Raw genomic sequence first — 23934 nt, forward strand, 5'->3', positions numbered from 1 at the left:
GGGTGTGAGTGTTTGATTGATTCAGATGCTCCGTCCATCACCACCCCCTTTTGTACCGCTTTTGGCCGCCGTAAGTGTGGCAGGGTATGCTCAGACGTGAGTCCCTTGCTCACTTTTCCACTGGATTCAAGCAAGCCGGGCTGAAGACGGCTGGAATGCCAGAAACCGGTCCTCGGAAGCTTGTTTCCGGTCCAGGGAAGACATGGCTTGACAGTTCAGGCTGGACTGTTTCCATGAGGCACAGGGTCAGACTGATTTGCATATAGCCATGTCTGAACTGGGGTGGCATAGTGGGCTAAAGAACAGTGATGGATTAAACCCAGATCTTTTGACTGGGTGTGAGTGTTTGATTGATTCAGATGCTCCGTCCATCACCACCCCCTTTTGTACCCCTATCTAAATTGAAGCGTCCCAAAGTGGAGGGAGGTGTACATTTTCCGGACTTTGCTAATGAACACAAAGCATTTCTTTTAAAGCAATCTATCTGCCCATTGTATTTCTTCCTCTTCTTTATTCACTCCATTATGGGTTGACTTAGAAAAGGAGTTTCTCTTTCCATTTTCTTTTTCTGAAATCATCAAGTTCACGTGCACGCCTCGGAAGATATGTACTCCGATTGCTCGCCATACAGGTAAATTGATGAGTTCAGTCATTCCGGGTGACCCTATAAATGTGGAAATGTTTGGGGATTCTCCAATCTGGCTTAATCTTTTGATACAACTAAATAATAAATCTATTTATTGGCCCTTTTGGAGAACTAAAGGGCTACTTTGGGTCAAACAATTGTATAAAAATGATTCTATTATTTCTTTCTCAGAGGCTTCTACATTGTTTGGTTTATCATCTGCTTCCCACCATCAATTTCTGCTCCTTTAAAATGTCATATTTCAGGCATACAATTCCTTTCAATTGGCTACTCTTTTTAACTCATCGTCTTCCATCAATTTGACCAATCTTCGACTTACAAATCCAAAGGCCTCTTCCATATATTCCCTTCTCCAACATACTATTAGTGATTGTCATAAATCCCCAATCAAACTTGCTTGGCAAGCTGACCTTCAAGTTATCATACATGTCTCTACGTGGAAAGTGATTTGGATCAAGATTAGAAAATTCTCCTGTGCAGCCAATACTACGCAAACCAATTTTTTTATTTATAATAGACCTTTTACACCACCCGTTCTTCTTCATAGAATTAATTCCGATACTCCAGATACATGTTGGACGTGCTCTGCACAACAGACTGGCCTTAAACATGTACTTTTTACTTGTTCCTATGTCTCCAATTTCTGGCATCAATTTTGGGATCAGAATAATTCCATTGTTTGTTTAAATACACCCTACTCTATTTTAAATGTTTTCCTAGGAAGTGTATCAGATGTGTGGCCTAATGTTTCATTTAATGTGCACATAATAGACCTTTTATTGGCAGTTGCTTTTCAATAAATCAATAAGCATTGGAAAGATTCTACGCATTTATCGTCAAAAGCTTGGTAGTATGCAGTCTGTGATAATCATAAATTAGATACTGCATATATGCATCCTTTGTCTCTGGCTTTGAAATGGCAAGAATTGTGGTAATCAATTACACAGTTTTTAGATAACTCTGCCAAAGGATGACAAGCTGTGTGTGTCAGTAGCAGGCAGACGATTGTACTTTTAAAATTTGTTGACCAGCTATGCTTGTCCACGAAACAGGCATTAAACTGCTCACAAGTGCACTAATTAAATGGTAATAAGCTATGCCTTGTCAAGGAATGTTCACAGTGTGGGGCTGTTGAGTGCCTGTGGAGACTGCTTGAGAAAAGGGTGACTTCTCCCAGTAGCCATGGTGCTCAGAAAACGATATGAGAACATTGAAAGGTGTCTACTTTAAAGGAACACAGCTAGGCCTAAAGCCCCACAGGGAGAACACAACTAATTGGTAACCTGTGTAGATTTTGATTTAAGATATTGTTTTTGTTGATGGGTCTTGACAAGAGACCAAACTCCCCCTGATATCAGAGTTGAGAAAGAGAGCCAAGCAGGGATTACAGGTACAGAGCCAGTTGATCCATAGGGAGTTTGTCCAAATCTATTTAGGAAAATATTCAAGAAAAATTGCATGCTTTTCTGAATGGAAGATAACATTTGCTGAAAAAAAAATCAGGGACACAATGTCAAAAGAATGGATAAAGAGTGCCACAAAAAATAGACGCACTAATGCAATGTAGTGTGTCTTGCCCATGCTAAGGCTGCCTTTTATATGCCTGAAGAGGAACTGATCTCATAAGAAGAAACTCTACCACACCTTGGATTGGGAAGTATGCACAGCTTCCAATATAGTGACCACCATCTTGCTCAATGACTATATATGGATGAGCTGCACCCCAACCAGGAATTCACAATGCAGTGTTATCAATCAATAAAATAATGCTTTATTCGATCACTTTGTATCATAATAACAATATGGAACACACATACAAAAACATTTAGAAATCGGTGGGGGTTCACATCAAGTTAAAACATGATTAAATTGAGTTTTTAAGTTGTTAAATTTATTAAAGGTAATGTAATAAGAGAGAATACTAGTAAGAAAAAAGGGGCCCTGAGTAATGATTTTTCCTTTTGTTAAAATTATAAAAACAAGAATGAATAAAACAGTAGAGGGAGAGGAGTTAAAACACCACCAAACAGTAATATGTAAAACGTAAATATGTACAAACTAAAGATGAACTCTCACAAACAAGGGGGATGTATCTCGAAATTGGAGACACCGTTTTTTTTAGTTTTTTTTTTAACGTGTACACTCCACGAAGGGTTCAACATTTCAAAATTTATGGGCTCCACAACATATTATGATAGATCTGGAATGAGAGAGGAGCTCCCATTTTCACTTTTCGCTTGGCTTGTGAGAGTCCTTCAAAGCTTTGTGTCTGATGTTCCAGGCACGGCTCAAAAACTTGGCCACCCCGCAAGTAAAAAAACGTGCTTGAGTCAGTTTTAAGAATACGCAGGGTGACCTTATGATCACGTGTACCCAATGATTTACAAATTGGTTTAATCCAGTTTGACCTAGCGGTGGAATAAGTCGAGCAAGCAAATAGAACGTGGGACACACTTTCCGAGGGGGCTCTACAACAAGGGCAAGCCTTGATTCGATGTTCGTGAGTACTCCATTTAGATGTTATTGCATATACTGGAAGTGTGCCTAGCCTAAATTGGGAGTTTAGCAGCCTATTGCGTGGAACCTGGATAATATCCAGGTAAGGCTCTAGGGCTCTGCACTGTTTATGACGGAAGAACTCATCTGTCAATTTCACCAAGTTTGTTTTGCCTAGTTCATTGGAATCAACCCATTTCCAATAGATATGCTTCAGCTCTAGCTTGTTTGGTGGGGCACGTGTTTCCCATGAGTCCAAAATACCCAGCTTAGTCAGTGTCTTTCTAACATTGGATATCCACTTGACCCTGTGTCCCACATCTAGATTGGTCACCTCAATCAGGGCAGCAGCATAATTTGTCAGCTCAGGGGTGCGCATTACGCAAGCCTAAAAGAGCAATGGGTGCAACTTAGCAATATCCCTTAGCGGCCATCTACCCATGTCAAACATTAGGGGAGTTAGAGGGGTGTTGCGAGGAAGCATCACCAAGTCCCTCGGGAGCTTGTGCTCAGATCTGGAGATATCCTCATGTTTTCAAAGCCCCAGAACTACGGACCATACAGGGCGGAGCTGACTGCTTTGGCATCGTAAATTGTGAGGGCTGGTGCAACCGGCCTACTGTATGAAGACCGGTGTTCTTTACTTAAAGCCCCGACTACACGCTTATGGTTCATGAGCATCTTTGCTAAGTGCGGCTTTCAATGCATTTTGTCAGAAAACCTTATGTCCAAATAATCAAACATATTCACTCTCTCCAGTAAAGTATCATTTAGCATTAGGTTGTTTTTAAAAGACTTGGCAGGATTGAAAGCCATACATTTTGTTTTAGTGGTGTTTATAACTAAACACAGAGAGTCACAAAATAATTGGTATCTGTCTAGAAATTTTTGTAGGCCAGATGCAGTTTTTGACACCAACAGGGTGTCGTCGGCGAACCAGAGGGTTGGGACTTTGTCGCCCGCCAAAATTGGCACATCGGCCGAGACCTCCTGAAGAAATCTCACCCCCCCCCCCAATGACATATAAAGAGAACAGGGTGGGGGCTAGGATGCAGCCCTGGCGGACTCCTCTGCCAACTGGGATCTTCTTGGTGACTTCCCTTTGGTGCCCCCATCTCACTTGGGCATAATTTTCTTCATGTAAGCGGGTTAAAAAATTAAGTACTAGGGGAGGAATACCCAGGCCCCTCAATGTCTGCCATAGTCTTATCCTCGGTGCAAGGTCAAAAGCAGTTTTCAAGTCTAAAATCTAAAAACTTGGTTGATCGTTCCTGTCTTCGACCTGAACCCAGCCTGTTATTGAGAAAGAACATCTTCCTCTTCAGCCTAAGTCTGTATTGTATGGAGGAGGATCTACCTACCGTTTTTTACATGGCATCGATTAAGGTTATTGGTCTGTAGTTTGATGGGTCTTCCCTGTCCCCCTTCTTGAATATCCGGACCACCGTCGCACCTTTCCAGGAATCTGGTATTGTGCACCCATTGGCTATGGCGTTCATCAAAAGTTGGATGTAGCGCGACCTGTTTTATAGATCAGACAGTAAGAGGTTGGCAGGAAGGCTATCTGGTCCAGGAGCCTTTTCAGGAACTATTTGTGTTATTGCCAATTCAATTCGGCCATAGAAAATGATTCTCTAATGTTCCCGACCAGAGGGGTGTCTGTGGAGTCGCTTAACTCCTCCAGACATCTGTCAGTGGGAGCGGAATCTAGTTTCCTGAAGGAAAATGCTACTTACCAGTATGCATCTGTTCTTGGCATGTAGAGCTGCAGAGTAGTACACTGTGCATTAGATCGCCACCTGGTGTTGGGCTCGGATGATTGCAGGTTGTTGTCTTCTTGGAAGAAGTCTTTGTTAGTCCCGATAGGTGACTCCTCCCTTGGACAATACTACGCATGGGCATCGGCTCCATCCTCAGATTGTTTTTCGCTATGATGGGAAATGATGGAGTCAGTAGAAGTAAAGAAAAGAAGGATGTCCATGCTTATGTATCTAAGTAAGATGAAAACTGGAACGGATACAAGTCCCGGGGAGGCGGGAGGGTGTGTACTATTCTGCAGTTCTACATGCCAAGAACAGATGCATACTGGTAAGTAGCATTTTCCGTTCGGGGCATGTGAGCTGCAGATAGTACACTGTGCATCGATTGTGCAGCAGTATCCCCTCTAGCAGTGGTCACCTGTATCCGTTGCAGTGGTTTGAAAGAGAGTTTTAAGGACAGCTTGGCCTACTGCAACTTGCTGCTTGGCTTGCACATCAACACAATAGTGTTTAGTGAAGGTGTGTGGTGTAGACCATGTTGCTGCCTTGCATATGTCCTCTAGTGGTATATTTCCTAAGAAAGCCATAGAGGCTCCTATTTTGCGAGTGGAGTGCGCTCTAGGAGGAACTGTTAGTGTGCGTTTAGGCTTTATATAGCATATTTGTATACACTTTACAATCCACCATGCAATCCCGCCTTTAGAGATGAGGTTGCCTTTGTGTGGAGGAGAGAAAGCGACAAACATTTGTTTAGTTTTTCGAAATGATTTAGTCCTGTCGATATAGTAAAGTAGAGCTCTTTTAACATCTAGGGTGTGTAAAGCCCTTTCTGCTACCGAGTCTGGGGTTTGGAAAAACACAGGTAGCTCGACAGACTGATTGAGGTGAAAAGGAGTGACAACTTTTGGGAGAAATTTTGGATTAGACCTAAGAACCACTTTGTTAGGATGAAAGGAAAAAATGGTTCTTGTATAGTGAAAGCTTGAATTTCACTTACTCTTCTGAGAGAGGTGATGGCAACAAGGAAAGCAGTTTTCCATGTTAGGAATTGCAGCTCGCATCTATGTAGGGGCTCGAAAGAGGGTCCCATATGTCTGGTAAGGACAACATTTAGGTTCCACACAGGAGAAGGAGACAACCTGGGTGGGATTATCCTTTTCAAGCCTTCCATGAACGCTTTAATCGCGGGAACTCTGAAGAGAGACAGATGTTGTCTGTTTTGTAAATAAGCTGCAATTGCTGCAAGGTGCAGGTGTATGGAAGAATGTGCCAAATTAGACCTTTGTGGATGTAGAAGGTAACAAATGATATTTTGGATGGAAGCATCCTGGGGGTCAGTTTGATTATTTGTGCAATATATTGCGAATCTTTTCCATTTAGCAGCGTAACACGCTCTGGTAGTGGGTTTTCTGGCTTCTTTAATAATGTCCATACAGTCTGGTGGTAGGTTTAAATAAACAAACTCTAAGACTTCAGGAGCCAGATCTCCAGATTCAGTTGGTGCGGGTCTGGGTGCCTGATTTCGCCATGGTTCTGTGTTAACAGATATGGAGTGAGCCGCAACTTTTGGTGTGTAACTAGGGAGAGTTCCAGCAACGTGGTGAACCACGGTTGGCGTGCCCACGTGGGAGCTACAAGGATTAGTTTGAGAGACTGTTGTCTGAGCTTGCGCACCACTAATGGAATTAGTGGGAGAGGCGGAAAAGCGTACGCAAATCTGCAAGTCCAGTTCATCCATATCGCATTGCCTTCGGACAGTGGGTGTGGAAACTTGGCGGCGAAGGCTGGGCATTTTGCATTTTCGTGGGTGGCAAATAGGTCTATGTGTGGATGACCCCACTGTTGGAAGAATGGTTGAAGAACTTGTGGATGCAATTCCCATTCATGAATCTGTTGTGACTGCCGACTCAACAGATCTGCTATCTGATTGTGAACTCCTGGAAGGTGTTCCGCTAGCAGATGTGTGTTTTGAGGGATGGCCCATCTCCAAATGTCTTGTGCAAGCTGGGACAGTTGCAGAGAGTGTGTCCCCCCTGTTTTTGAATATAGTACATGGCTGTCATATTGTCCATCTGGATGAGGACAGCCTTGCCTTGCACGTGAAGTTGGAAGGACTTGAGTGCTAGGAATATTGCTAGCAGCTCGAGGTTGTTGATATGGAGTAGCCGCTGCTGAGCGGTCCATTGACCCTGAGTGGTATGTCGTAGGAGATGGGCTCCCCATCCTGTGAGGGATGTGTCTGTTGTGAGCACTACTTGTGGAACTGGCTCTAGGATCGGCCGCCCCTTTGTCAGGTTTTTGGTGTTCCACCACTTCAGAGAGCGATGTGTGCAGCTGTCCACTAACACCAGGTCTGACCTTGAGCTTGGTTCCACTGTCGTGCTAGACACTCATGTAACGGACGCATTTTCAATCTTACGTGTGGAACCATGAAGATGCAAGATGCCATCATGCCTATGAGTTTCATGAACATTCTGGCTTGGAGAGACTGTTGGTGTTGAAACACAGCAACTAAGTTTTGAATGCTCTGTATCCTGGCTGGACTGGGATAAGCTAGAGCTGTAGTCGTGTCTATTGTAGCCCCTAGATACTGATGTACGTGCGAAGGCTCTAGGTGCGATTTGGTGTAGTTTATCGTAAACCCTAAGTTGTGCAACGTTTTGATCGTCTGATGTGTGACACACTGACTGGCTGATTTGGCTTTTATGAACCAATCGTCTAGATAAGGGAAGACATGGATCTGTTATCTTCGCAAATGTGCTGCTACTACTGCTAGGCACTTTGTGAACACTCTTGGTGCCGTCGTCACCCCAAATGGAAGGACTGTGAACTGATAGTGTAGTGTTGTCCTTCCAGTACAAACCTTAGATATTTTCCGTGAGCAGGATGTATAGGGATGTGAAAGTAGGCGTCTTTCAGATCTAGTGTAGCAAGGAAGTCTCCCTGTTGCAGCAGTGGAAGCACTTGTTGCAGAGTGATCACATGAAAATGATCTGATTGTATGTAATGGTTGAGGGGCCTGAGGTCTAGAATCGGTCTTAGGGTCCCGTCTTTCTTGGGAATTAGAAAATACAGCGAGTAAACCCCGTCCCTTGTTCCTGTAAAGGTACTAACTGAATCACACCCTTCTGTAGAAGGGACAGAACCTCTTGCTGAAGCAGAGCTAGATGATCGGTAGACATTGGACGCTGTCTGGGAGGTATGTGTGGAGGGGTTGCTGTAAGTTCTAGGCAGTAGCCATGTTGGATAATCTGTCTCACCCACCTGTCTGTTGTAATGGAGTTCCAGACAGGCAGGAACTGTGTTAGTCTGCCCCCTACAGGAGTGGAATGCTGCTGGGAGAGCGTAGGGAAGTCATTGCTTAGGGGTGGAAGAGGCTCGAGTGTTGTTATTACCTCTACCTCTGCCCTTGGTATTATTGCCTCTGTATCCTCCTCTATATTAACCCTTGTTGGAGGAGGTTTGTGTCTTGAAAGACATGTTAGTGTCTGTTCCAGTTTGTTTGGAGCCACCCCTGTAAAAGGAGCGACGAAAGGAACCTTGAGCTGGGGTAGACTGAAAGGCCCCCATAGACTTGGCAGTGTATGTGTCTTTTTTAATTTTTTCAAGGGTAGTGTCTACCTCTGGCCCGAATAATTGGTTCTGATAAAAGGCTGGTTCAAAATGGTGGTTTGTACTTCTTGTTTGAACCCTGAGATGCGTAGCCACGCATGTCTCCTAATAACGACATTGGTATTAATAGCTCTAGATGCTGTGTCTGCTGCATCTAGTGCGCATTTGATGGAAGCGTTAGATATTAACTTGCCTTCCTGTATGAGGTCTGTAGCTTGATCTTTGTACTGATCTGGGAGGTGCTCAAGCAATTTCTCCAATTGGTCGTAGTGAGCCCGATCATAACGAGAGAGGAGGGCTTGTGTATTAGCTATGCGCCATATATTGGAAGCCTGCGCAGCTATTCTCTTGCCTGACGCATCAATAATTTTGGATTCTTTGTCAGGCAGGGTGCTTCACCAGAAGTTTGAGAATTGGCCCTTTTACGTGCGTTGGACCCCACTAAGGAGTCTAGTGGTAGGTGTCCTTTAATATAGACTGGCTCTGAGGGTGCGGGTCTATATTTCTTTTCAATCCTGGGGTTTAAAATTCTGGTACGCACAGGATCTTTAAAGACCTCAGTAGCATGCTTAACCACTCCTTTGATAATGGGAAGAATTTGAGCGGATCTCTGAGACTGCTCAAAAGTATCTCAGAGAAAATCTTCCTCAATGGCCTCAGAATGCATGGAGACACCATGGTATGTAGCAGCTCTGTGTATTAGCTGGCCAAACCCAATAGTATCCTCAGTAGGAGAAGGTTTAGATGGGTATGAGGGTGCCTCAGGGACATCAGGGTCATTTGCAAGGTATGGAAAGCCCCACCCAGACGCAGGTATTGTGTATGGAAAATTCCACGTGCCCTCGCCTACAGGGTATGCAGTGTCTCCTTCCCCGTCCCCTCCACCCAAATCAGATTCATCATCATTCTGTGGTGAATGTGGTGTCAATGGAGACTGTACAGGAGAGGTTTGAGGTGAAATATAGGGAGGAGCGGGAGAAGGAGGAGAGACAGGAAAGGAAAAGTGCAGAGGAGAGGTTGCACAGTCCTTCTTTTTGGCAGGAACCACCGGTGTAGATGGTGTAGCTGCAGGTCTCTTCTTGAGCGGTGTGGCACCAATATGACCGGTTTTCGGGTTGATGAAGATCTTTTTCTGTTAAGGGTCTGGTTGAAAAAGGTCCTCTTGAGGCACAACCTTCTTCGGCGTCGATTTTTTTGGTGCCGGAGTAGGTTGTCTAGTGTCCTTAGCCTTGGAAGGTATTGAAGCGTCCTGTGGCTTAGGTTTCGGCGCCGAAGGCATCGTCTTTGGCTTAGAAGACAAGTTCGAGGGCTTGGAGGCCTCAGAATCAGGCTGTGCGTTTTTCGGCACTGTGTGCGGCTTTGGAGCAGGTGCGTCTTTTGGTTTCGTTTTCAGGACCGAAACAGGTTTCGGTTTCGTTATCGGCACCTCTTTCGGTGTCAGAGCCGAAGGGTGTTTTGGCTTCGGTGCCGATGGAGTCTTGCTCGGTGACGAGGCACCGGAAGGCAGAGGAAATTTTTTCGGAGCCGATGGAAGACTCTTGGTTGGTGTCGAGGCACCGGAAGGCGTGGAAGATTTCTTCGGAGTCGAGCCTGAAGGCGGGACTTTCGAAGTAGATGATCGGTCTCGAGTGGGCCCTGCGGGCGGAGTCGTGACCTTTGCCTTCTGTTTGAGCGTATGTGTGGCCGGGGCAGTAGTACTCACACGCTGACCCGATGGAATGGAGTCGTCAGAGTCATCTGCCTCAGAGACGATCAGGAGATCCGTTGAGTCTTCTTCGGGAACGAGTGGAACCTCGTCGTTGAAGATGTCTTCCGGTGCTGGAGCTGTTCTCCTCATCTCGTGTCGACGGGCCCTCCGGTCTCGGATGGTTTTCTTTGAGCGGAAGGAAGCACAGGCTGTGCAGGTTGACTCGTTGTGGTCCGGAGACAGGCAGAGGTTACAAACCTCGTTGTGGTCGCTATGTGCGAACTTTGCTTGACATTTCGGGCATTTTCGGAATGGAGTTCTTTCCATATGGTGCAGGCCGCACGGCGTCGATAGGCCCAAAGGCCCACTTGGATGACCGGAATGGAGACTTCGTCATCTAAAGGTGTCGCAGTCGATGTCGAAGGCAGGTAGTATATGTTTTATGAAGTTCTGGGCATCGAAGTTGCAGAAAAACAGTTTCTGGCGAGAGCGGAGAAACTTTCATTCGAACCCAGTGGCGGAAAAAAACAATCTGAGGATGGAGCCGATGCCCATGCGCAGTATTCTCCAAGGGAGGAGTCACCTATCGGGACTAACAAAGACTTCTTCCAAGAAGACAACAACCTGCAATCATCCGAGCCCAACACCAGGTGGCAATCTAATGCACAGTGTACTATCTGCAGCTCATATGCCTTGCACATGTCGTACCACTCTTGACTGGTAATGTGGTTAGATAGAATGGAGGTATTTCTAGTGTTGCCCTTGCTTACTAAGGACCAAAACTGATTCTTATTTTTCTCCAGACTAGTAGCTTTCAAACCCTGCCAGTATGATTCATCCCACTCAATTTTGGCAGGATGGAGGGCAACCTTATACTCCTTTCTTGCTGATATAACCAGATTACGATTCTTTGTCCTGAGCGCAACTGCTAGAGCTCGCCTTTTTAACCTACAATTCTTAGTGAACCACAGGTGTTGCCTTTTTTGGGGGGCATTGGGTTTAATGTGGTTATCAGTGGCTAAAAAGAAAGTGCTTAGTTGCGCTATGGTATGAGAATGGACTACGGAAGCTCCTACAGAGGACTCAGTGACCAGCAGGGTTGCCTGTACCTCTAATGTACTAGTCATGACAACTTCCCTAATGCCAGTTAGGTTAATTTCTTGGGATGACACCTTATTCCATTTCAGATGTCTTTTACAATTCGAGGAGACGATGTCTATGATGGAAGTAGGGGCCATATTAATCTGCTGGGCGGTTAATGGAGCCCAAGGAGATTTTAGTGTCATGCATAGAGGATTGTGATCACTGTCAGTAGTCATGCCCACGTACATGTCTACCATTTTGTCCCATAGTATAACATCCACTAGGCTTTAATCTATGCAGTGTTATCAACATGAGGCTAAACTTTTTCAATCCATATATCATGTAATATCCTGGAGACCCACCATCGCTGTCTGCATTCCAGGCTGTCCACTGCCTGGCTCAGACATTTCACGGTTCCTGTAGGGGCATAGACGCATAAGTGACTCCATCGATACAACAGCCTGCCTCTGACGTGATGAAGCTTGAGCCAACACACTGGTCAGGCATGTGTAAATCTTCTCTTAAGTGTGGACAATTTCTGAGTCTTGCCTTAGTGCTGGGTATGAATGTGACATTGGCTTGACTATGTTATCTCTTATAGGGTCACCAAAAAGAGACGGAGTGTGGATAGAGGCATTAGCAAAGGGGACGTCCTTGTGCAAGGTGGTGAAGGTGAAACTGATATTATGCAATATAAGGCATGAACCGTATGGTTTAGCTCGACAGCAATGTTCAATGCTCCTTTCATCCCCACATTACCAATTGAAGCAATCCACATTGCTGCTCTGTAGCACGCAACTCCCCAAGCTCATAGGCCACTGCTTCACTAATTCACAAGTCACTATTCTTTAAAGATAACACTCTAAGGCTGCACACCCTCCACACACCAGTTCTACAGTCATCCTTCTCTGTGGTCTACCATTTTCAAAAGCAGTGCTGATTTCACAGTTTGACTTTCTCTCTAGAGTATATTTTACCCAAATTATATCTTGGACATGAACCCACATTCCTACTTAACCTGTAAGTGGCAAATGCAATACAAACCATATCACTTCCTTGTTGAATATTTGGTAAGATGTACTAATATTAGTGTTTTTTTAAAAGATAATTTTGTTTGCTGTGCAGCACTTAACTTGTCCACAACATTGACTATGAGGTTGGGCCACCTAGGAGTGAAGTGAATTTGGGGGAAGTGGGTAGCAGTCAGACAAGTGCAGAGCTACCAAATTGGTGGAGAGTTGCTACCACTCTCAGGTGGGTTGCTTATATGGGTGAGTGGGTTTGCTTATATGGGTGGGGAATGCTTTGTGAAAGGTGTGCCATAATGATCTGACCAAGGCATATGTTGTGTGTACTAACACCATAAATGAAATCCATCAGAATCCCAAAAACTTCACCTTGATATAGTACATGATTACCCCCTTCTCTTCATTAGTCTGACCTCACTTTGGATCTCAAGGCAGAACCTTTCTTATGCTGATAGTCAGAAATTAACATCCTCACCTGGAACAATTAGTTTGTATTCTAGCTCCAAGTTCTTCTCTCCCAATGGAGCACGCAGAGCGCAGCGGTACATACCAGCATCTTCTACCTGAATCTCATGAATAATGAGAGACTCATTACCATCCATCTCAAATTTGCCATCTATATTTGCTTTCCGTGGATCTCTAATTCCATAATTACTGATGAGTACATTTAGGTCACTGCCATTGAGCACCTGCAGGGGGGAGAGAAACATTTCCGGTGAGTATAGTACAAAAAAGAGTAGCTTGTCACATACTCTCTCCCTGCGATAGTGTGGAATGTCTATGTGGGATTTTGCCCTAGGGGTTTGGTTGGGTGAAGATCTTTTGGAACTGTAGGTCTGGCATTTTGTCTCAGAGGAGTGTGTTGGTCAGAAGGCCTGTAGCTGTGGAGTCCAGACTGTGCCAATGCAAAATCCCCTCTAGCAGTTTATTCCGTGCCATTTCAAACCTCGATTGAAAATGGGGAGTCTCACTTGGTAGTTCCTCCTGCTCACACTTTAAGGTTTCTTCTTAAGCACTTACCCTTCTTCTATAGTAGGTGTGGGTGCTTCTAGGTTTGACCTAATTTTCAATAGACATCTATAATACATTCACAAGGACTTACACTCTGAATTCCACTTATCTTTTTCACTTAATCGGATAATTATCACAGAAGGGTGACCAGCCATCAAGTGTTTTGTGCAAGACAGAACTTTTTCAATGCTATAAATAACTTTACACTAATCATTAGTTAACACAATTAAAAAGAAAATGATCATTCACTGTATTCCATCTTAATAATATATTATTTATATATACTATAAGCCACTTGGAATGTATATGTCAAAAAATGATATTCTTGACCAAAATATTCTGTGATGCAATATTTTTTGTACAAATGATATACTTTACACAATATTTGGGTATCACAATATTAAAAAATCTAGATAGTGCATAACCACCAAACAAATTTAAATGTAACGGTTTAGTTTTGTTTGTCTGTGGTCACTGAGTATTGATCAATATACTCCACTTTCATTAAATAATGGTAATCTTATTTAATAGGGTGAATTTTCACCCATAGCTATTATATCTCAGCCCGAAATTAGGTTCTTTGCAAATCTGTTTTGCAAACAGAAAATCTTGCTACCCAATTACTCACTTGCAGCTATCCATTTCATACCACATTATGGCAACAGCTTTAGGAGTATCATTGATCCGCTTAAGGGTTTTAACCGAGGATTGGTACTCATACCTTGTACCATGTAATGCGCAGGTAGCGGGCTCCATGGGCAAGTGGACAGTGCAGAACCGCAGGCATGCCACATTCTGCACTTTGGATTCCAGGTGATTCAGTCTTGGACAAACTAAACATCACTATAATTACACAGGAGCAAACACCTGGGGAAAAAGAAAAAGGAGCATGCTGGATTTATACTGAACTTGGGTGAGCTTAAAGAGCGATAAAGTAGAGAAGGGAGGCAACAGCAAATAGAGAGGTATAGGTGAGAGATCCAGTTGTGTTCGGGACATCATTTCAAGAGTGATTTGGAGTAGTCGACTAAACATCCACAACTTTAAAAAATATATATTTTTATATATATATATATATATATATATATATATATATATATATATATATTCACTGAAAAAAACTGAAAAAAACAAAGGTTCAAGGGACGTTATACTTAAGTGACAATGCTTGGTTACAGCATAACATTTTAAACTAACAAAAACACTGAAATTCACCAGTTATAGTTACCTCAAGTAAATATGACTTGTACTAAAGCAACTACTACTCCTGACCCTCCCATGCACAGTGTTGTCATCAATAATGTCATTTGTGATGCTGCAGTGATACTATCAACGATGTCATAGAACATGCAGCGAGTGATGTAATATATGAGATAATTAGGAGTGCATGGCAAAGCTGCGAGTTATAGTTACTCTAGAGCACGAGTTATAGTTATTTTTTTCTCTGTAAATCTGTGGTAGACATTTTGTAAAAATGTGTGTTTGGAAAATTTTCATATATCAAGCTAGGTGGGGAGTGTCCCTCAGGCGAACCGCACTCGAGCGGTGAAGCGCTTCCCCAAAGCCTGAGGGACACTCCCCACTGAGCTTGCTATATATGCCTAAATATGCTAAATCAAGCCTGCCAAATGCTCTACACCTACTATAGGATAAAGAAATGTGCCTTTAATTTTAATGAAACAATTGAACTTACTGCAAGTAAAGAGTGACGCTCGCATTCAGGACTTCATGTCCCAGCATCTATCAAACTCTGCGCTGAGTATACGCCCACTGGGGGGCGGTGACATAATTCATTAAAGCTGTAAAATAACAGGAGTGCGAGGCTCAGATGTTTCATTGTTGGCAGCCCGAGAAGAAGGGGATTCTTTCCTCGAAACGCGTTGGCAATTGCAAGAATTAAGAGCAGGAAGGCAGACTGCATTAAGGAGCCACATGGCGAGGCTCTGTTGCATGACCTCCTAATGCTTCAGGGCACTTTGGAATATATATATATATATATATATATATATATATATATATATATATATATATATATATATATATATATATATATATATATATATATAGCGCTCAACAACTCCAGGTAAATCCCCAGGAAAAAAGATACCGCACTCGGGAGGTTCCTTGTCACGTAGTTTATTGGTTACAGGCTAAACCACAGACGCGTTTCGGCAATTTGCCTTCGTCAGTGTGTGTGTCCACACGCACAAACCGGTACACATATATAACAATAACATAGGATAACGTGCAAGGGTTACACCTCTTAACTGGCATCGACAGAGGACTAAAAGCCTCACTGCAAACGCCAGCTCCATTTTGTAGTGGTTAATAGTACAATTCCACTTAACTCTATATATATGATTGAAATATTGAGCTAATTAAACCTACAGATAGGTGAGCGCGTTGTGCTAGGAGGTATATAATATTAATTAAACGCGTGTACTTGAATAGCGCTGCTACATAAAGCCGTGGATCGGCAACAGTCCCCTGGGGATATATGAGGCCAATAACTGTGTGTCACCCTCTTGCACTTCAGATACTATATCATAATTAATGAACAGGATATAATGTCCTGTGTAAACTGGTAAGAGTATCTGAAAAAAACAAGCAAACGAGGAAGAAGAGGAGAAGGGGAGGAGAAAAAGGGAAAGAAAAATATCAAGTATACATTGTATTTTAGACATAAACTTTCTATTCTCCTAGGATTCAAAGGGCCCTTTGAACCTATAAAAATTCTGATGAATGATATTCCAATCCATAGATTGGCATACAGGTGCGAGATTTATGTAAGGTTAATAGAATTCATCCATACTTTCGAATGAACCATCGTTCATAGTTATTATTATTATTAAATTACACTTGTATAGCGCCATCTACCCGGAGGCCTCGTAGCGCTTATGACAGAAACTTACTAGCGCGGGCTCAGGGCAGATCAATATGACTTCGCATACAGGTGTGTTTTCAGGGCTTTCCTGAAGGAAAGATGATTAGTAGTTTTCCGGAGGGGTAGAGGGAGGGTGTTCCAGAGCTTGGCCGCGGTGTGTGAGAAAGAGCGGCCGCCCCAACGGGTTTTCCTAACTCTGATGGAAGTAGCCAACTGGAGGGAACCAGAGCGTAGGGAGCGAGACGGGACATAGGGAGTGACCAAGGACTGTAAAATTGCAGGGCCAGTGTGATGAAAAGCCTTGGGTAGAATACACATAGCCTTGAATTGTACTCTCGCCGCAATAGGGAGCCAGTGAAGTTCCCTTAAGGCATTCCTAGCTGACTGCCAGCGAGGAAGATTGAAGAGTAGACGGGCCGCACTGTTTTGGGTGACTTGGAGCTTCTGGATAACAAAGGAGGGGGCTCCCATAAAGAGAGCGTTTCCATAGTCCAGGCGCGATAATATAAGGGCCTGGACCAGGATCCTCCTAGCCTGAAATGGAAGCAGGGGGAGCACCTTCCGCAACATCCTCATCAACCCAAAACAGGTGGCCGCAATCTTTGTGGCTTGTACCGAAAAGTTCAAGGCTGAATCAAACCAAATCCCCAGGCTTTTTATCTGGGGCTTGGGAATGGGGGGCACGCCCAAACATGGTGGCCAGATGGATGCAAAGACAGAGGGAGAAGAATTACCCAGCAAGATGACACCAGTCTTCTCCCCGTTGAGTTTTAAACAGGAAGATTGCATCCATCTGGCGACCGCCTCCAGACAGGGGCCTAAGGTGTGGGACGATCCCTCCGCGTGGTCTAAGGAGACCACCAGTTGGGTATCGTCCGTGTAGGTGACAATACGCACACCGAAGGGTTGGACTATCCTGTCTAGAGGTTCCATGTAGGCATTAAACAGAGTGGGGCTCAGGGAGGAGCCCTGAGGAACCCCACACCTGAGTGGATGTTTAGGGGACACTGCCTCACCCTCAAAAACCTGAAAGAACCGGTCAGCCAGGAAGGATGTCAGCCATTCCAGGGCCGCGCCCGACACGCCCATGTCCGCCAGTCGTTGCAACAGCGTGACATGGTTGACCGTGTCGAACGCGGCACTAAGGTCCAATAGGATGATGGCGACTTTCCCACCCAGATCCAACACTGCTCTTGCTTCTTCCGTGACCGCTAAAAGAGCAGTTTCCGTCCCATGTAGCGGACGAAACCCTGTCTGAGAGGCACGCAGGAGACTATTTGACTCCAGGTAATTCGTCAAGGTGTTATTTACGTGCCTCTCGAGCAGTTTGCTCAGCCAGGGGAGCAAGGAAATAGGACGGTAATTCGCCAAGTTGTTCTGGTCAAGATTGGGCTTCTTCAACAACGCCCTCACCATCGCGCACTTCCAAGATGGGGGGACGGATTTAGAGGAGATGGAGGTGTTGAGAACGTCCAATATGATTGGGCGAATCACGTCCATATCCAGATTGAGGGTTTGTGGGGGTGCTGGATCGTTGGGAGATCCAGAGGTAACTTTAGCAGCCAGTTTATCTAAAGCCGGAAAGTCCAAGAATGGAATTATGTCTAGCCTACAAGGGACCGGGGCATCAGAAATTGAAGAGGTGCTGGGTTCCAAATCATTGTTGGCATCCCTAAATGAGGAATATATAGTTTGAATTTTTTGGGAAAAGAAATCGGCCAGGTCATTGCAGCGGTTTTGAGCGCCCTCAATATTAGGGCATTCAACAGGAGGGGAAATTAGGGATTTCACAATTTTAAAAATTTCCCTAGGGGCGTTGGCGGCTGCATCAATTTTACTGCCGTAAAAGGAGGTTTGTGCCGCCTTTATCTCTTGTTTATAGAGCCTAATATTGGTTCTGTATTCTTCCTTCCTAATTTGGGAGTAGTCCTGTCTCCATGCTCTCTCATATTTACGACAGGCTAATTTCATAGTCTTAAGTGCGGGTGTAAACCATGGGGCAGCTTTGGTTTTTTTTGTAAGGTTATTGTTTTGAACAGGAAGGACCATGTCAAGTGAAGAGGTGATCCAACCATCGAAATTGTTGACTGCTGTGTTTGCATGCAACACCTTTCTGGGAGGGTCTCTAGCCAAGGCAGCTTCCCATGCAGGGAGGGAGAGAGAGGACCATTTCCTCGCTTGATGTTTGGCAAGGCAGTGAGTGGAGGGAAGGGTGTTTGTACGCCAAATAAAGGGTATCACAAAATGGTCCGTCCAAGGCAATGGAATGGAGGGCTCAACCGTGATGTCATTAATGTTACTAAAAACGTGGTCAAGGAGATGACCTCTATTATGCGTTGCATGAAAGCCCTTTTGATGAAGGTCCAGCGCTTGAAGATTGGCACAAAGAGAGTTGGCTGCGGTATCGTGTGGATCGTCAAGATGCAGGTTGAGATCCCCCAACAGGGTGAAATTAGGTGAGGATAAAACAATACTTGCGGCAAGCTCAGTTATTTTAGTAATAAAGTTGTTCAAAGCGCCAGGAGGACGATAGATAAGAATGCCAGAGAAGGTGGTAGTGGGGGAGAGTTCTAGCGAAAATTGAAAACTTTCGCAGGTCGATGATGTGGTGGGGGTAATTCGGCATTTGTAGCTGTCTCGATAGACAATAGCCAGTCCCCCACCTCTCCCGGTCTGGCGGTCCAATCTCTTAAGCGTGAATCCTTGTGGAATGGCCCTGACAATAGCTGGATCATTGTCTGCCTAAAGCCATGTTTCCGTTAGAAAGAGGGCATGGGGATTAAGCTCTTCAACCAGTAGGTGTAATTCGGTGTGGTGTTTACTAAGAGACCTACAATTTAGGAGGAACATTCTCCATTCCTGAACAGAGAGTGGGCGACAAGCGATGCTTGGAGAGGGGCTCCAATTGCAAGTTTTACAAGTAAAATCAATGTGAGTAGGGAGGAACGAGTGATCACAAACCGGACTGGTAGCAGGACGTAGGGCATAAAGCGAAGGACAGTCATAAGCCAGCGGGAGAATTGCCATGACGAATGGGCCTAGCCACCAGGTAGCAGGAAGCGTCTGGACGCGGACTGGCGCAGACTGGCTTCTCTCTGGCGCCTCTCCGGCGCCTCTCCGGCGCGTCTACAGCGCTACCGCTGCGCGTCACCGCTGCGCGAGCAGATGAGGGGCTAAGTAGGTTAGGCGGAGTGGGAGACTAGCGCGTCGACCCACCAAATATGGCCGCCTCAGATGGAGCAACCAGGAAGTAGTGCCGCTTGCCTCCCTCCACAACAAACAGCACTGGTAGCTGCGGTGGACCGGGGAGTGAGCGAGCACACAACAGGTATCTTAGTTACACAATTGTACAGTTATTAAAAACGGTCTAAAAACAGTGGTTTAAGCAGGAATACAAGAAAACGCTTGTAGCAGTCCTATTTGCTACCAAGCGCGAGCGCTACAAAATTCTCAAGTCCATCTGAAAAGAATGTCTACGCATCATACAGTAATCCACAGAATTCAGCAATTAGAGATACACATGTTCTACAGTCAAATTTGCAGATAACACTTACATCATTTGCCTCAATGAAATATCATTTTCCCAAATGAAATATCATTTCCTCACCACTGTTTAACCCTCGAGGCCATTTTGTTGAGAGGTCTATTATGTAGCGTGATTCTAGCCTGCGTAACCGTCGCAGGTGGTCCCCTCCCCTAATGGACTTTTTTATGGTGTCAAGGCCAAAATACTGTAGCTGATTGCGGTCTCTATTGTGTTTCTCGGCGAAGTGCCGAGCGACCGGATAAGATGGATCCGCTTTGTCGATTGCTCGAAGATGTTCTAAGATCCGTAATTTAAGCATGTTGATGGTACTCCCTATATAGCGGAGGCCACACGGGCAGGTTAAACAGTAGACCGCTAGGGGTGTGCTACATGTAATGAACCGCTTAATCTCCAGTTTCTTGCCAGTATCGGGTACCTCAATAGAAAGCACCCTTCTACTTCCTGCACATGCCTTGCATTTACCACATGGGTAGAAACCACTCATTGTTCTTAAGGTATTACTTTTTGGTAGTGGTTTCTCCAGGTGACTAGCCACCAAATGGTCCCTGAGGGATCTGGCTCTGTTGAAGGTTATCAGTGGATGGGTCGGTAGGTCGTCTTTGAGTGTGCTATCTGTTTTGAGAATATGCCAATTTTTACGAAGCATGGCTCTTAGGTCATCAGCCCCAGTGGAAAAGGGAGTAATTAGTCTAAATTTTCCTTTGCTAACTGGTGTTGTATTGAAGTCATTTCTTTTAGTTGGTTTTGTTGTCAGCAGAGAGTCTCTAGAGATGGCCCTTACTCTTTTCAAGGTGTTATTCAGAAGAGCTTCGCCGTACCCCCTAGCCAGAAACCTACATACGCACTCCCTGGCTGCCACCTCAAAGTCCTCCAGCCATATATATATATATATATATATATATATATATATATATATATATATATATATATATATATATATATATATATATATCCATACTAATATAATAAAGAGAGAGCCCAAACCTTTGAGGCGGCTAATCTCAGGAACCACAGCACCAATCACAACACCCAATACAGCGTTGGAAAGGGCAGTTACAGCAGAAGGACATAGGCTATGCAGACGCCCACCATATACATTTAAAAGGTAAAAGAACTGTGGCAGCAAAGTAGTCCCTTGTGGGCGTGTCTGCGTTGTGCTGTGGGCGTGTGCTGGGGGCGTGACAAACGCTGGGGGTGTGTGGTACGTTCCGCCCTTCATGCCTTGTCTCATATCGTGTGCTGTGGGCGTGTGCTTGGGGCATGGGCGTGTGCGGGGCGTGGGATTACGGGGAAAAAAAGCGAGCGTTGTGCCCAATATTTCATTGTTTTTTCTTCCCAGGTTCGGTACATCCCAGCTCCGGGTGTCCACCCTGCTCCCTTTAAATACCCCTGCACCCCATAATCATAACCCACCCTTACTCCTTAAAATACCCCAACACCCTTAAACACTAACCCATCTTAACCTCTATAAATATACCCTGTACCCCAAAACCCAAACCTATCCCTAAACCCTAAAAATACCCCGGACCCCAAAACCCAAACCTAGCCCTGAACTCTATAAATACCCCTGTACCTCAAAACCCAAACCTACTCCTGAACCATAAAAAACCCTGTACCCCAAAACCCAAACCTAGCCCTGAACCCTAAAAATACCCCTGTACCCCAAAACCCAAACCTAGCCCTGAACCCTTAAAATACCCCTGTATCCCAAAACCCAAACCTACCCCTGAACCCTAAAAATACCCCTATACCCCAAAACCCAAACCTAGCCCTGAACCCTAAAAATACCCCTGTACCCCAAAACCCATACCTATCCCTAAACCCTAAAACTACCCCTGTACCCCATAACCCAAAACTATATCTGAACCCTTAAAATACCCAAACACCCCAAAACATATTCCTCAGTACCCCAAAGCATATAACCCATACCCATACTTACCTTATCCAAACATTAAAAAAAAACATGCTTTTGACATTCTTGCATTTACAACGAATTTCGTTGTAAATGTATGCGTGGTAAAAGCATATAAAATGTAATGCCATGCGTTATAATGGCATTGCGGAGTCTTGGTACTTTCGTAATGAAAGTATGCGGAGTGCTGGTATGCGGAAAGAACGTTGCGGAATAATGGGTGTTTACCCTCCCCCGGTAAGTACATTGGTGGCACCGCGGCCCACATCTCCAGCAACATACTCATATTTTTTCACCACCGACTTGAAAAATGCACAGGTCTCTCTCATTGATAGCCAGCACCGACATACACTTTTAGACACACCTCCCGCCACAAGTTCTAGAATTGCGAACTTTAGAGCTGGGGAGCTACGTTCGAATCTCGGCATCAGCTCAACATCCTGTGATTTCAGGCAAATCGCTTTGTCTCCCCGTGCCTACCACAAATGAATGTGTTCTTCTGTAATGTAAATTGTGCTCATTCCATGTTGTCGAGTTCGCGCTATATAATACTGCAAGGAAAAATAAAGTAGGGAAACTCGAGTTCACACACTACTGAACGCGCACTCTTAAGTGCATCAGCAGTGCACTGTGAATCGGAGCGTTTCACAGGCCTGTCACAGATAAGAAATGCTATCAAAACGAAATCCTACAAAACAGTATACTACTGGCCAGCAGCAATTCATACCCGGACAACGTCGGGACGGGCTGCTAGTATATATATTGGAAATACTATTATAATAATAATAATTTTTTGATTATCTTTTTGTATCCAATGTCATGTGACCAATAAGCTAAGAGTACGGTTGTATAAGGTACTATACCATCAAAACATAACATGATTGCAATTAATTATGCATACAATCGCATTATCAGTGCAAAAACCATACAAAGTAACGTATTATATAAATGCATTATAGTAATGAAGACTCGTAACTGTCACAATAGGTGTCACTGTGTTACATACACATATAGGAACTACAAGTCCCAGAAATCCTGTAAAACTGGGCTGTGATGCAAAGCCTTTTTAAATAAAGAAAAAAGTAGTGCCGCCCACCGTGAGAAAGGGCGTGTACCCGAAACGCGTCGGTGTGGCAGACTAATCTTGCCGTGGAGTATGCCAAATAAACGAAATCACTACAGTTCCTGAGTACGGCGTTTTCCTTTTGTTGTAAAAAAAAAAAATATATATATATATATCTTTTCACCAAGAATAAATATGTCTGCACACGTCCAGTTGCTTATATTAAAGGGCTTTATTCAAGAGACTCAAGGAGCCCCATTCACCTACGCGTTTCGACCGCAGGTCTTGTTCACAGTGTTTACCACTGGTCCATTGTCACTTTCCATTATTTATAATCTCACTCCCAATCAGCTCATAATGAAGCATCTTGGGATATGTAGTTTAACAATTTTGACACAAATAAAACGTTCCTAATATGCAAAAACATTACTTATATCTTTCTGTAAATGATACCTTCTCATAATATTGTAAAGAAAAAGTGGTTAAATCATAGAAGGTTTACTGTAAATACACCAAATTTCGGTTCTAAACGGAAAATTGTTTTTCCAAAGACAACACCATGTTGCTTAGACCGATAGTGCACTATTTTACAAGCAATTAGTTAAATAATGTCACTCGAGTACATTTTCATTCTAGGCTAAGTGCCATAATGCACCTTCCTTTGATATTCCCACAGAATGCACAGTCTCATTTGAGCCTCCCATCGGTGGGTGTGTTATATATAAAATGGGGAAGTGGGTCGGCGGTTGCGCACACCGCTTCCGTTAAAGCCCCTGAAGAGAAGCATATGGAGCTTCGAAACGCGTCGGGCAGATCCCGTACGGAGCGGCGTCTACGAGTGGATCCCCGTCCTCACCTATACATAAACCAAGCTGCTGTTCGCGTGCTACTCAAAGGTGGACACCTTCGAGCATTGATTTATACGCGGCCGTCCAGCCGCGGAGTATGCACCACCCCGGTACCCTGGGGGTCACGAAAGTGAAGCAGCAGTTGTACTTGGAATCGAGGACGGGCCCACTTGTGGAGTCCATACAGGACTTGATTGTGTGCTTCCCGGACCACACTTCCCAGAATGCACAGTCTCATTTGAGCCTCCCATCGGTGGGTGTGTTATATATAAAATGGGGAAGTGGGTCGGCGGTTGCGCACACCGCTTCCGTTAAAGCCCCTGAAGAGAAGCATATGGAGCTTCCAAACGCGTCGGG

At 44.4% G+C, this 23934-nt stretch overlaps 1 protein-coding gene across 1 annotated transcript in view; it reads right to left on the minus strand.

Annotated features, from left to right (window-relative positions):
- The window catches only part of LOC144766689 (uncharacterized), a 79314-nt gene that overhangs the window by 10596 nt on the left and 44784 nt on the right, over positions 1-23934 (minus strand). The window contains exons 2-3 of the mRNA XM_078650458.1: positions 14045-14190; positions 12788-13001 (exon numbers count right to left, since the gene is read on the minus strand). Of these exons, the coding sequence (XP_078506584.1) occupies positions 12788-13001; positions 14045-14190 (360 nt within the window). The remainder of the gene's footprint in view (positions 1-12787; positions 13002-14044; positions 14191-23934) is intronic.

This window comes from Lissotriton helveticus, chromosome 7 (genome assembly GCF_964261635.1).
Source record: "Lissotriton helveticus chromosome 7, aLisHel1.1, whole genome shotgun sequence".
Taxonomy (NCBI): domain Eukaryota; kingdom Metazoa; phylum Chordata; class Amphibia; order Caudata; family Salamandridae; genus Lissotriton; species Lissotriton helveticus.